This window comes from Peromyscus eremicus, chromosome 9 (genome assembly GCF_949786415.1).
Source record: "Peromyscus eremicus chromosome 9, PerEre_H2_v1, whole genome shotgun sequence".
In the NCBI taxonomy this organism is placed as follows: Eukaryota; Metazoa; Chordata; class Mammalia; order Rodentia; family Cricetidae; genus Peromyscus; species Peromyscus eremicus.
Genome location: NC_081425.1, coordinates 48,706,200 through 48,718,544, shown reverse-complemented (window position 1 = coordinate 48,718,544; position 12,345 = coordinate 48,706,200). Strand labels below are relative to the sequence as shown.

The 12,345-nt window shown below is 38.2% G+C and overlaps 1 protein-coding gene across 1 annotated transcript in view; it reads left to right on the top strand.

Moving 5' to 3' along the window:
* The window catches only part of Sucla2 (succinate-CoA ligase ADP-forming subunit beta), a 37,497-nt gene extending 25,617 nt beyond the window's left edge, over positions 1-11,880 (top strand). Inside the window, exons 4-8 of the mRNA XM_059274297.1 lie at positions 4,978-5,139; positions 5,231-5,373; positions 7,234-7,354; positions 9,268-9,356; positions 11,102-11,880. Of these exons, the coding sequence (XP_059130280.1) occupies positions 4,978-5,139; positions 5,231-5,373; positions 7,234-7,354; positions 9,268-9,356; positions 11,102-11,176 (590 nt within the window). The 3' untranslated portion in view covers positions 11,177-11,880. The remainder of the gene's footprint in view (positions 1-4,977; positions 5,140-5,230; positions 5,374-7,233; positions 7,355-9,267; positions 9,357-11,101) is intronic.
* The last annotated feature ends 465 nt before the right edge of the window (positions 11,881-12,345 follow it).

Genomic DNA, 12,345 nt, shown 5'->3' with positions numbered 1-12,345 from the left:
CTTAATTACAACACAGTTGCATGCCAGGGATATTTATGTTAGGGAAATGTATATTGCTATGTTGGGAGCAGAAGGAGATTAGAAATAGGGTAGACTTTAGAAAGCTGTGTTGTAAGGTCTAGTTACAAACATTACAGATTGACAGATGGTACATACTTAGTTTCGAAAGTATTTGTTAAATATTTATCTTTTTGTAAAGTGTTGTCATAAAACAATATATAGTATAAATTTGGAGAAGTTTCCATATCAGTCTTTAAAATAGTAGTTTGAAGATATTTTTGGTAACTAAATTTAGAATTGCTGTTTTGTGTAATTTTTTTGGGAACATATCTACTGGGTAGGATGAAGTATATCTCGTAATGTATACAGTGTAGTTGTTTGAATAATTGAAAGATGGAGACCTAAGAGTCTGGTGTTTTTTTTTTTTTTTTTTTTTTTTGGTTTTTCGAGACAGGGTTTCTCTGTGTAGCTTTGCGCCTTTCCTGGAACTCACTTGGTAGTCCAGGCTGGCCTCGAACTCACAGAGATCCTCCTGGCTCTGCCTCCCGAGTGCTGGGATTAAAGGCGTGTGCCACCACCGCCCGGCAAGAGTCTGTTTTTTAAGTAATGGGAAAACAGTGTCTAAAAACAGGATAATACAGAGTTGGGCATAGTGGTATGTGCCTTTAATCCTAACACTTGGAAGGCATAGGCAGGCAGACCTCTGTGAGCTTGAAGCTAACCTGGCTTGCATAGCAAGTTTCAGGCCAATCCAGACTACATAGCGAGACCCTGTCTTAAAAAAAAAATCTGAACAGATTTTGCTTAAATGGCTTATCATCCATTGTCATTGGATCTCCTTGAGGTCCTTCAGTGATTACTTCCATTCCCTGCCAGAATTTCAATCAAAATGGATGTGACAACTCAATTACAGAATTAGATAATCTGTGTACTCAAATGCTAGTCAGTAGTAGGACAGAATTTGCCCTGGAATAGCAGGTAACTGTTCTCCTGGGCAGCTCACTCTAAGAGAACATAGATTTATAATATTTGCTGTTATTAGGCAGATAATTTGTTCTTCATCCTCTGGGAAGAAGTGAGTATAACGAAGAGGAAATGGGCCAGAAATCATGTTAATAGTGAATCTTTGTTTTCTTGACCTTACCTCAACTCTGGTATATTGGAGTGGACATAGAGCTCTTGACAGGAAGATATTCGCTTCCTATTTGGGCTTGGACTTGGTGGCCACTCTTCTCAGTCTCAACTTGTTTACCTTTGACTAGTCTCCAGGTACACCTATGGCAAGCTCAGATGTTTGCTCCCAGAAGTTTCTAGTAAATAATATACTCATTACAGCTAGGAGAAAGTGTTAGATGCATCCTGAAAATGCATTTTCTTTTCTCCATAGTAAATTATGTTTAATTATTTTGTTTAATGCAATATCAGGAATTCCTGCAGTGAGGGTAAGTTAGGGAATTAAGATATTCTAACCAGGCTGTGGTGGTGCATGCCTTTAATCCCAGCACTCTGGAGGCAGAGACAGGTCAGCCTGGTCTACACAGAGAAAGCCTGTTTTGAAACAAAGATATTCTAAATACTGCAATAATAAACTGCCTAAGGACACATCTGGAACCCAAAGACCAAATATGGTGAAGCCTAAAGGCCCTTAACTGAAGCTTCTGCATCAGAAGTCTATAGCTATGTTCTGTTTTAACTTTTTGTTTGACTATTAGAGAGATGATTAACAAATTAGAGGCAGAGTTAGGATTGTTTCAGTCAATGTTCCTACTTCTCCCAGGAATGGGCAGTTTCTTCACAGACTTAGAAATTATATTGTTTGGATTTTAAGTCTTTTATTGTGCCTTACTTTGAAAGCAATAAGATATTTATAGACCCAAGTGTCTCACAGCTTTGGCTTCTTAGCACATTTACAGCAGCAGTAAAATCAAACCTGTAAACTCTAGCCCTTGAGGGTCAATCACCAGTTCCCCAGGCAGTATTTGTCCTTCGACTTTCTCTCAGCCCTTTTTAGTGTTATCAGAAGTCACATCAAGTGTGTAGTGCTCATAGTGAGGAAGATTATCAAACGTGATAAGCAGTTTCTTAGTAATTGATGTAAATTTAAATACCCAGGAATTATGCAGTAGTGCATCAATATGCAGTTCATGTAGGAAATGAAAGGTAAGAATTGTCATTTTTTTCCCCTTGTCGGTATTAATTTAACATGATGGGTCATTTGTTTGTTAAGTTAATCACTGCCTCCTCTTCTGTGTGTGTGTGTGTGTGTGTGTGTGTGTGTGTGGTGTGTGTGTGTGTGTGTGTGTGTGTGTGTGTGTGTGTGTGTGTTTAATTTGGTTGATTGATTCTTTCATTTCCAGAGTTGTATTTGGTTGTTTTTCAGCACCTCAATTTCCTTGCTGAATTTTTCTTTGAATTTCTCCTCTGAGTTATTGATGGATTGTCTACCTTGGTGACTTTCTTGTCTAGGTCCTGAGTTGATTTTCTCTCTTTCTCCCTCTCCATGTTCACTGACCCTTTTTGAAAGTGGAACTCCGCAGTCTTTTTCTGACTGTTGAGAAGTGGTTCCTTGTGGCAGTGTTACGGTAGACTATTGTCCCATGTGTCTGAGTTTCTTTGTTGGTTTAACACATCTGGTGAGATGAGTGTATCTTTGAGTTTTCTTTTCCCCCTTTCCCACTGTTTTCGTTTTATTTTATGTGAGTCTTCCAGGAGAGTTGGCTTCACTTGGATTTATTTTCAGAAGGAATGCTAACTATCTGTAGCAAATATAGTGGCTTGATAACCATTTTAGTGTTATGTTTGAATAGTACAAGACACTTGTGAACTTCACCTGTGCCCCTAATAGGTTCAGATACAGCAGCACAAGGGCACTTGTTGTGGGAAATGCAGTTTATAGGTTTCTCATTTGATGTTTTTGAGATTTGTTTTTATTTATAAGTGTTTGCCTGAGTGTATATCTGTGCCTCTCATGTGCGCAGTGCCTGGGGATGCCAAAGAGGGAGTCAGTTTCCCCAGGACTCTAGGTACAGTTATCAGCCACCATGTGGGTGCTGGGAATTGAATCTGGTCCCCTGGAAGCACAGCCAATGATGCTCTTAACTGCTGAATCATCTCTTCAGCCCTGTTTCTTCTTGTAGAGCTAAGGAAACACTCAAGTAGCAAAGTGAACAGGGAATAGGCATAGGAATAAAGACTTGAAGTAAATGGAAAGGAAAGTATGTGGGTTCTGGAGTTGAGGACTAGTAGTAGAGAAAATACTGAGCATTAGGTTTAGAAAAAGGGTAGGCAAAAGCTTTTTCCAGAGAGTTACAGTTAAAAATAGCAAAGTATAGAAGTGTAAACACTAAAATTAATTTTAAAAAACAAAGCAATAAAATGAAATATTGTGGTTCCTAGAACATCCTAGTTAGGAAGATTAAAGATGTACCTGCCCCACCACACTGGCCCTTTTTTCCCTCACTGGTGGGGGTGAGGGCTGCAGTCTGAGGAGACAGAGAAGTCAGTCAGTTTGTCCTTTGAAGCTGATGAAGATTTCTATGAATGACATCCACTTTCTGCCAGAACTCTTTGATCTGACTCCTTAGGCCTGTAGATTACAGCCTCATCTCTGGTGCCTTGGAGATCAACCTGTGCAGGGCTTTCTGTGACAGAGGCTGTGAGGGTGTGGGAAGACCTGATCACCCGTGTTAAGTTCCAGCTTGCACTTCCCATCGTCAGGCAGTCACTGATGGGTGTGTTGGATGTAGAGACAGTAACTCTGAAGCATTAAACATCTCCAACTCTTCTCCAAGTTGAGAATCTCTCAGCTTCTGAATCCCGTGCCACACTTTTGCTTCTGTGTTCTTAACCTATAGTGAGAAGGGTTAGGTTCCTGACAGATGAAGTCCGAGAAGTCACTTCATAGAGCTCTTGGTGTTGGGCTTGGTGTCCTGTGCCTCTGATTCCTACTGAAGCTGAAGGGGGAAGAGTGTGAGTTTGACTTACAATAAGACCCTGTCTCAAACAACCAAGGGTTGGGATGTAGATCACGGGTAGAACTTCTCTATGTGCTGTGCTCTGCGTTATATAATACCTCAAAAAAAAAAAAAAAAAAAAAAAAAAAAAAGTAAGGGAAATGTAGGAGTGAATGATAGGAGCAAAATTGGAGCGCATAGTTTAACAGGTTGGTAATTCCTAAGTACTTTGTGCTTTATCAGCCATTCACAATCTTGAGGTTTGGAGTTTTTCTAATTTTTTTTTTGGGGGGGGTTTTCGAGACAGGGTTTCTCTGTGTAGCTTTGCGCCTTTCCTGGGACTCACTTGGTAGCCCAGGCTGGCCTCGAATTCACAGAGTTCCCCTATTCTCCTATTGTACTTCTTATTCTTAGTCTTTTAAAACTGTGAATTGCATTCTTAGTTTACAAGTCATAATAGAAATAGGCAAAAGCCATAGTTTGCTGACTCTCACCTCCTCTTAACATTCAAGTCTTTAGGGTTTCTGTTGCTAAGGATGAGAAGAGTAAGGAGGAAGAGGGGGGCTTGAGGGAAATTTGCATCACTATTAACACTATTTTGCAGGTCAGTGGGATTTAGCCATTATGAAAAGGGGAGTGGGTTTAGGATTTACCAGAAAACTGAGTATCCTTGAGTGATAAGAGGGCATGGTGTCTGGGCCCAAGGGAAATGTTTTTAGCTAAGAATGCAGCCAGTTAATTCTTGGAAAGGTTAAAAAAAATATGTAATGTCTTTGAGGAAAGTTTTTTTCTTTTTTGTTCCTTGGTTCTGGGATAGCTGCAGAAAAAATAACTTTGGGATATTTTAAATTCCTATTTTTCATTAAGAAACAGTTTGAATTCATTGTGAACATAAATTGAAATATTTTGAATAAATAATATTAAAATGTGCTCTTTACCCTTAAACTAGACCATGTTTATTGTTGGATAGTTTGTTGTGTCTGCCATAAAATTAAGATTACTTTCCTCATTTTTCTCTCTTAAGTGCTATGTATGGATGCAAAGATCAATTTCGATTCAAATTCAGCCTATCGCCAAAAGAAGATCTTTGATCTTCAGGACTGGAGCCAGGAAGACGAAAGGGAGAAAGATGCAGCTAAAGCAGATCTTAATTACATTGGCCTTGATGGGAACATAGGCTGTCTAGGTACCTACTGTGTTTTCATGTTACAGTTGGCTTTCTAAAACTTAATGTATTTTCTCTGTTCCTTATACAAATCATCTTTCCCTCTTGATAGTAAATGGTGCTGGGTTGGCTATGGCCACAATGGATATAATAAAACTACATGGAGGGGCTCCAGCCAACTTTCTTGATGTTGGTGGAGGTGCCACAGTCCAGCAAGTAACAGAAGCATTTAGGCTTATCACTTCAGATAAAAAGGTAAGTTAGGTGGGGCTTATGTGTTAGAATTGGAGTTGTGAGAAGTAACTTGATTAATTGGTAGATGTCATTATGCTAATTCAACATTAAAATTTAGAGTACTACAATAATTTGAAAAGAGGAATTGAAATCTTTAAGTGAAATACAAGTTAGAGAACCTTTGATGGAATTAATTAATGTTGAAATTTAGCAAACAGTGAAGAACTTTGATAAAATTAGATAAAGATACTAATGCTTCTGATGAGCTAGCATGGGAGCCACTCATAAGGGAAATAGTCTTGGTGGTATTATTTGACTGCAGAAGCCTGGGATTGTGAAACTATATGTACTCATGCATAATTACTTAGTTCATTAATAAATATTGTTGATGGTGCTGACAATATTTAGGTTTTTGGCATTAGACTTTAGGAAAAAGGAAATCACAGAAGATGCTAGAAGGTGGAAAATATTCCTTGTTCCTGGATAGAATTAAAAAAGATTTTTTTTTTTACTGTCTTTTTTTTTTTTTTTTTTTTTTTTTTGGTTTTTCGAGACAGGGTTTCTCTGTGTAGCTTTGCGCCTTTCCTGGGACTCACTTGGTAGCCCAGGCTGGCCTCGAACTCACAGAGATCCGCCTGGCTCTGCCTCCCAAGTGCTGGGATTAAAGGCGTGCGCCACCACCGCCCGGCTTTTTTTTTACTGTCTTTTTCTTGGAATCTCATAGTTATTTACCACAAATATATATGTGTGTGTGTATGTGTGTGTGTGTGTGTGTGTGTGTGTGTGTGTGTGTGTGTGTGTGTGTATATATATATATATATATATATATATTACACTAAGGATTCAGCTGAAATGAGGCGCACTGGGAGCTGGTGCAGTTGTACTGCAGGGGCAGTGGTTAAAGCTTTTGGAATCGATGTGCTGAGCTTGAGTTGTGTTGACTGTCTAGTAAACAATTGGCTGTAAATATGTTTACTTTTAAACATTGTATTCTCATTCATGTATATGTGTGTGTCAGTGTGTGTATGTGCAGGTGGGTACCCATAGAAGCCAGAAGAGGATCTCCTGAAACTAATGTAGGTGCTGGGAGCTGAACTCTGGTCCTCTGCAAGAGTAGCAGTCACTCTTATCTGCTGAACTGTCTCTCCAGCCCCAGGATATTATACTTCTTCAAATGATTGGAGATGCATTTGAAAGTCCTCAGCATTTGGAAAAGTGAAGTTCTTAGGAGATTGGGAGATTGGGAGATGAGGAAGACAGCAGAACCTGTCCCCCCAGTGTTGTACAAAAAGAATAGTTGTGGAAAGAGAGAGAATAAACTGATAGAAGTAAGATCACATCAGGAGAGGTTGATGTCTGGGCAGACAGTTTAAAGAAGTAAGACTATAGGCAACGGTGAAGAAGAGGAAGGACTGAAAGAGCTCCTGAGATTGGCAAGACCAGCTTGTCAAGGGCTGAGTTTTGATTGGCTAAAGGGGCTGTGATTCAGAGGAAAAATAGTTGTGTTATAACCTGGGTTTGAGTCAATCAAACATTGGGTTGTATTGATAGGGCTGAATGAAGAGAATAGTGGATGATAGATACTAATGGTGATGCTTTCTGTGACATTGCTGTAGGATATGATCTGAAATGATTGTGTTGGTAAATAGGAAGAAGTAGATTGAATTACAAGGTTTTATTGTATGGGATATAGTAGAAAACAAATATAAGCAGGCATTGCAATTAGCAGAAGTAAGTTGTGGTTGGTAGTGGACTGAAAGAAAAGAAAATGATGGTTTTATCTGAAAATGTTTCCATGGAATTGATTTTTATAAGACACGTATACTGCTGTTTTGGGAGAAGAGGACAAATACTTACTCCTTTAATTTACTTTATTGATAGGTGCAGTCTATTCTGGTCAACATTTTTGGAGGAATCATGAGATGTGATGTTATTGCACAAGGAATAGTTATGGCAGTAAAAGATTTAGAAATTAGAATACCTGTTGTGGTACGGTTACAAGGTGAGTGTTAAAGATATTGTTTCTAATTGTTTAAATGATGTAATTGTAAGGAGCACAGTTAATTTAAAATATCATTTTACAGATAACTATGTCCTTTCAGTGAAAGTATTAAATATAAAACTTGGAAGCTGTGTTAGTTATTTTTCTGTTGCTGTGATAAAATACCATGATCAAATGCAACTTAAGGTGTGGGTAGTGTACACCTTTAATTCCAGCAGTCAGGAGGCAGAAGCAGGCGGATCCCTGAGTTCAAGGCCAGCCTGGTCTACAAATCGGGTTCCAGGAAAGCTGGGACTACATAGAGAAACCCTGTCTCAAAAAAGCAAAACAAAAACAAAAAGGCAACTCAAGGAAGAGTTTATTGTGGCTTACAGTTACAGAGGACAAGGTAGTCATAATAGTGGAAAAGGCACTCACTGTGCAGGAGCAGGAAGCTGAACTCCCATCTAAGTCACACACACAGTGAAGTAGGAGGAGGCTGTAAACCCATCTCTAGTGATGTACTTCCACCAACAGGTCTCTCTATCCTAAAAGTTCTGTAACCTTCCCAAGCAGCGCCAGCAACGGGGGACTCATGTTCAAGTACGTGAGCCTGTAAGGGTCATCTCTCACTCAGACCACCACAATGATTTTTTTTTTTAAATTTACTACACTGGGCAAAAATGCTCAAAGTTTTGCTTTGTGTAATATGACGTGTTAGACTTTTCTTCTGGACTACCAGTCAGCTCCTAAATCATGACATGGAGACTTATTATTAGTTATGAATGCTCAGCCTTATCTCTTATTTTAATCTGTCTCTCTTCATGTCTTGCCTCAGGGCTTTTTTTTTTTTTTTTTTTTTTTTAAACCTTTCTTTCTTTCTGTGTATCTCACTTTCCTGCTGTCTCCATGTCTGGCTGGCGGTTGCCTAGCTTCTGGCCCCAGGCACGTCCCTCTCTTTCTCCCTTGTGCTTCCCTCATCCTCCTCTGTAGCTTGAGTTTTCCTGCCTGGCCCACAGTCAGGACAAATCTCTCTCACCTGCCAGTCCCACAGCTGTCAGACCCAACCAAGTAAACACAGAGACTTATATTGGTTACAAACTGTATGGCCGTGGCAGGCTTCTTGCTAACTGTTCTTACAGCTTAAATTAATCCATTTCTATTAATCTATACCTTGCCATGTGGCTCGTGACTTACCGGCATCTTCACATGCTGCTTGTCATCATGGCGGCTGGCAGTGTCTCTCTGACTCAGCCTTCCACTTCCCAGCTTTATTCTCCTCCTTGTCCTGCCTACACTTCCTGCCTAGCCGCTGGCCAATCAGTGATTTATTTACTGACCAATCAGCAACACACTTGACATATAGACCATCCCACAGCACTCCTCCTTCTCCTGCCTAGATTTCTCTTGCTTATTCTCTCTGCCCGCCAGTCCCACCTAGCCCTCTCCTGCCTGGCTATTGGCCCTTCAGCTTTTTATTAGACCTACCAGGTGCCTTAGGCAAGGTGAAACAGATGCAACACATCTTTACATAATTAAACACGCATCCTTACATAGTTAAACAAATGCAGCAAATATAACACACCTTACACAGTTAAAGTAATATTCTACAACTTAAACAAATGTCACACATCTTTACATAATTAAAATAATATTCCACAACAGTGATGTTTTGTGATTTTTCTGAGATTCTGACTTTGCTTTTTTTTACTATGGATATGGTAAAATGAAGTATTTTACAAGACAGTTTTCAGCTCTTACAGTATTTTTCTTAATAAATATTTGTGTTAAATAATAGAAGCTCCTTTGCTGAAATACCTAAAGTGTGAAAAAGATTTTAAATGCTTTGTGTGTGTGTATACATATATACACACGTACACACATATATATGTATATTTAACTCATTTACTTATATTTGCATAAATTGTTTCCAGGTACACGAGTTGATGATGCTAAAGCACTAATAGCAGACAGTCAACTTAAAATTCTTGCTTGTGATGATTTGGATGAAGCTGCTAAAATGGTAAGTGGGCTGTGATTATCTAAGGAAAAATTTGTATGGAAAGGATCTATAGGTCTTTAGATTCTAAAATGATCTAGCAAAGTATTAATACTGCTGATATTAGTGCTTAATCTAAATATATGGAAAGCAAGCTTAATTCTGGGGAGTTACAGCAATCTCTACATATTGCTAAGATGGAGTTTGCAGTGGGGGGATAAAGATTGTACTCAGCCTCAAATGCAACAGGAAAGGCGGGGATTTCTATCCAAGGATCCAGACCAGGTGGTCAGCAAGTGGGAGATTACTAAAAGAAATCAACGTAAGAGATTCTTGTTCAAACTGGACAATGCAGGAGAGTTTGGAGGCAATGAGAATTGAAAAAAATGTTTTTTTAGAACCTCTTATACCTTATATCTATTGTCCATCTTAAACAATGGCCAATTTGTACCCAATCTGGTCTAATCTATATTCTTTGCTATTCTCTCATTTATTATTAGTTAGTAAATCTTCATGTATATCATTTTATACATCCCAATCATGTATATGAAGGTGAAGTAGTATAATGATGTAAAGGAATTACTGTTGTTTAAATAGGACCTTGACCAGGTGGTAATTTCGAGCCAGGTAGTGGTGGCGCATGCCTTTAATCCCAGCACTTGTGAAGTAGAGGCAGGTGGATCTCAGTGAGTTCAAGGCCAGCTTAGTCTACAAAGCGAGTTCTAGGACAGCCAGGACTATATAGAGAAACCCTATCTTGAAAAACCAAAAAAATAAATAAATAAAAATTAAATAGGATGCTGGCGTTCCTGTTGTGAAAGTTCAATAGTTATCTCCTACCATCTAGGTTCTTTGTTAGACATGGGGTCAATCTGTACTGCATGCAGTTGGGTAATATATAACTGCATTTTTAAATCTGTAGCCCTCTTGTTTTAAAGTAATCCTTCTCTGGAGTTTATTTGTTAAATACTGTGTTAAGGTCCTGTAGAGTCTCCCTTGTTCTGGAGTTAATGGTTGCAATCCTGGGTATCATCTATTTATTATGTTCTTCTGTTCTCTATATTTTCTCCTAAACTGGAAGTTCAGTCTGTAGTATTGACTAGGTTTGACAATGCTTCCCGCCCTGCCCCCCCTCAAGGATTCTCTTGGTGGTAAAATTTCCATGTATATGGATGAAGAAATAGCTTATATAAATTCACTTATTTAAAGTCATATTCCTCTAACCCTAGACTCTTTTTTGTAACTACTTTACTGGGAGAAAAGCTGAATTTTGGTTTTAGACATGTCTAATTTGTATGACATTTTGTATGGAAACAGATATTCTCATATCTTACAGGGCATTGGAGTTTTTTGTTGATATTACCTCACAGAAAACATATCAGCAATTCTTATATCTAAACTCCTACCCCAGTATTATAAATTAAGCTTGTAAGCTTTTTCAAAGTAGATTTTATTTAGTTGTGCTTTGAATTGTGGTATCTTACGAGGGTACTCACTGTCTTTGTCTTCAAGATCAAATTTAGGTAAGATGTATCTAGTTACGTATCTTTATCAGAACATATTTAGTTGACTATATGTTATGAAAAATGTCAGACTTAGCAATCTTGCAAGTGTCAGTTCCTAAAAGACAGTTGTGTGACTAACAGCAATGTCAGAATAGCCCTAGTGTTTTAAATGAAAAATATTCTGTATTCATTTTGCCTTGGTTTATAATGTGTGTTCACCTTTTTATGAACATAGAATCAGAGATGCCCTGTTCTCTCTTTCAGGTTGTAAAGCTCTCTGAAATAGTGAGCTTAGCTAAAGAAGCCCACGTGGATGTGAAGTTTGAGTTGCCAATCTAAGCAAGAACTTGGTGACTGGCTGAGGTGTTAATGTGCTGTAATTCTTTATTATACTGTGGTCTCAGCTATTGTCCCTTTTTTTAGTGTGTGGAGAATGTACTTGCCATATAGCGCCTCACAAACCTTTAAAAGCATTTGGTCTGCATTTGATTCTGCTGCTCAGAATGAACTGTTTGTATAAAGAATATATGATGCAAAGTGCTGGTTTCTTTTGTTGCAACCATCTTTTTAGCTTCCTCTACAGAATGTCACTTGGAGTACACCTCTTTTCTGTTGGATACAAAGTTCTTCTTTGCTAAGAGTCTTATAAATAAAATAACTACAAAGACAAAGCTTTATTCTTCAGTATGAAAATATATCTAAGAACTGCCTCATTAGAATAGTGGCATATTAAAACATTGTTTTGTGTAAGAAATATTTATCGTCAGCATCAAATAGATCCTAACTGTATCTTAAATGTATCAATCATTATTTATACACAGAACTTTCAAGCACTCCTCAGAATATCTTCTAAGTATTTCAGAGAAGTAACATGTTGATTATTTGAACATCATTTTCATCATTACAGGACAATGATAACTGCAAGTCTTCATGATTCTGTGGTGGTAAAAACACCTGCAGGTTGAGATCTAAGACATTCATTAAGAACTTGCTGGGCAAAATTAAGATTGCCAATTTAAGTTAATAAAAGTTTCCCAATGTAATTTGGAGTAATGTATTTTCTTTTCTTTTGAAATAACAGTTGTAGGTGATCATTTTAGTAAGTAGGTCTAAGGAGCCAATTTGTAGATTGTACAGCTGTATGTGCCAGTACATGCTCTAAAGCTTTCTATAGAGGATTCAGTAGAATTCTACTGTTCACAGACATACTTTCTAGTATATGTATCATTATTACTTCTTACGTGTATGTTTGTATCTTTCAATTTGGAGAGGGTATATAGGGATGCTTTTCTCTTTATGGCCCTATGTACCTCTTCCTTAAAAAGCCCATTTTAAGGCTTAAAATCTCTAGTTTATAGTTAAAAGTTATAGTCCATATACACTACACTAGTTTCTGTGGAGACTGTAACAGATTTTAAGTGTATGTGTGTCTGTGGTTACATAGATGATTTGGGGGTTGGAATTTATGGCCTCCTGTGCCAGGTAAACACTTGACTGCTGAGCTACAG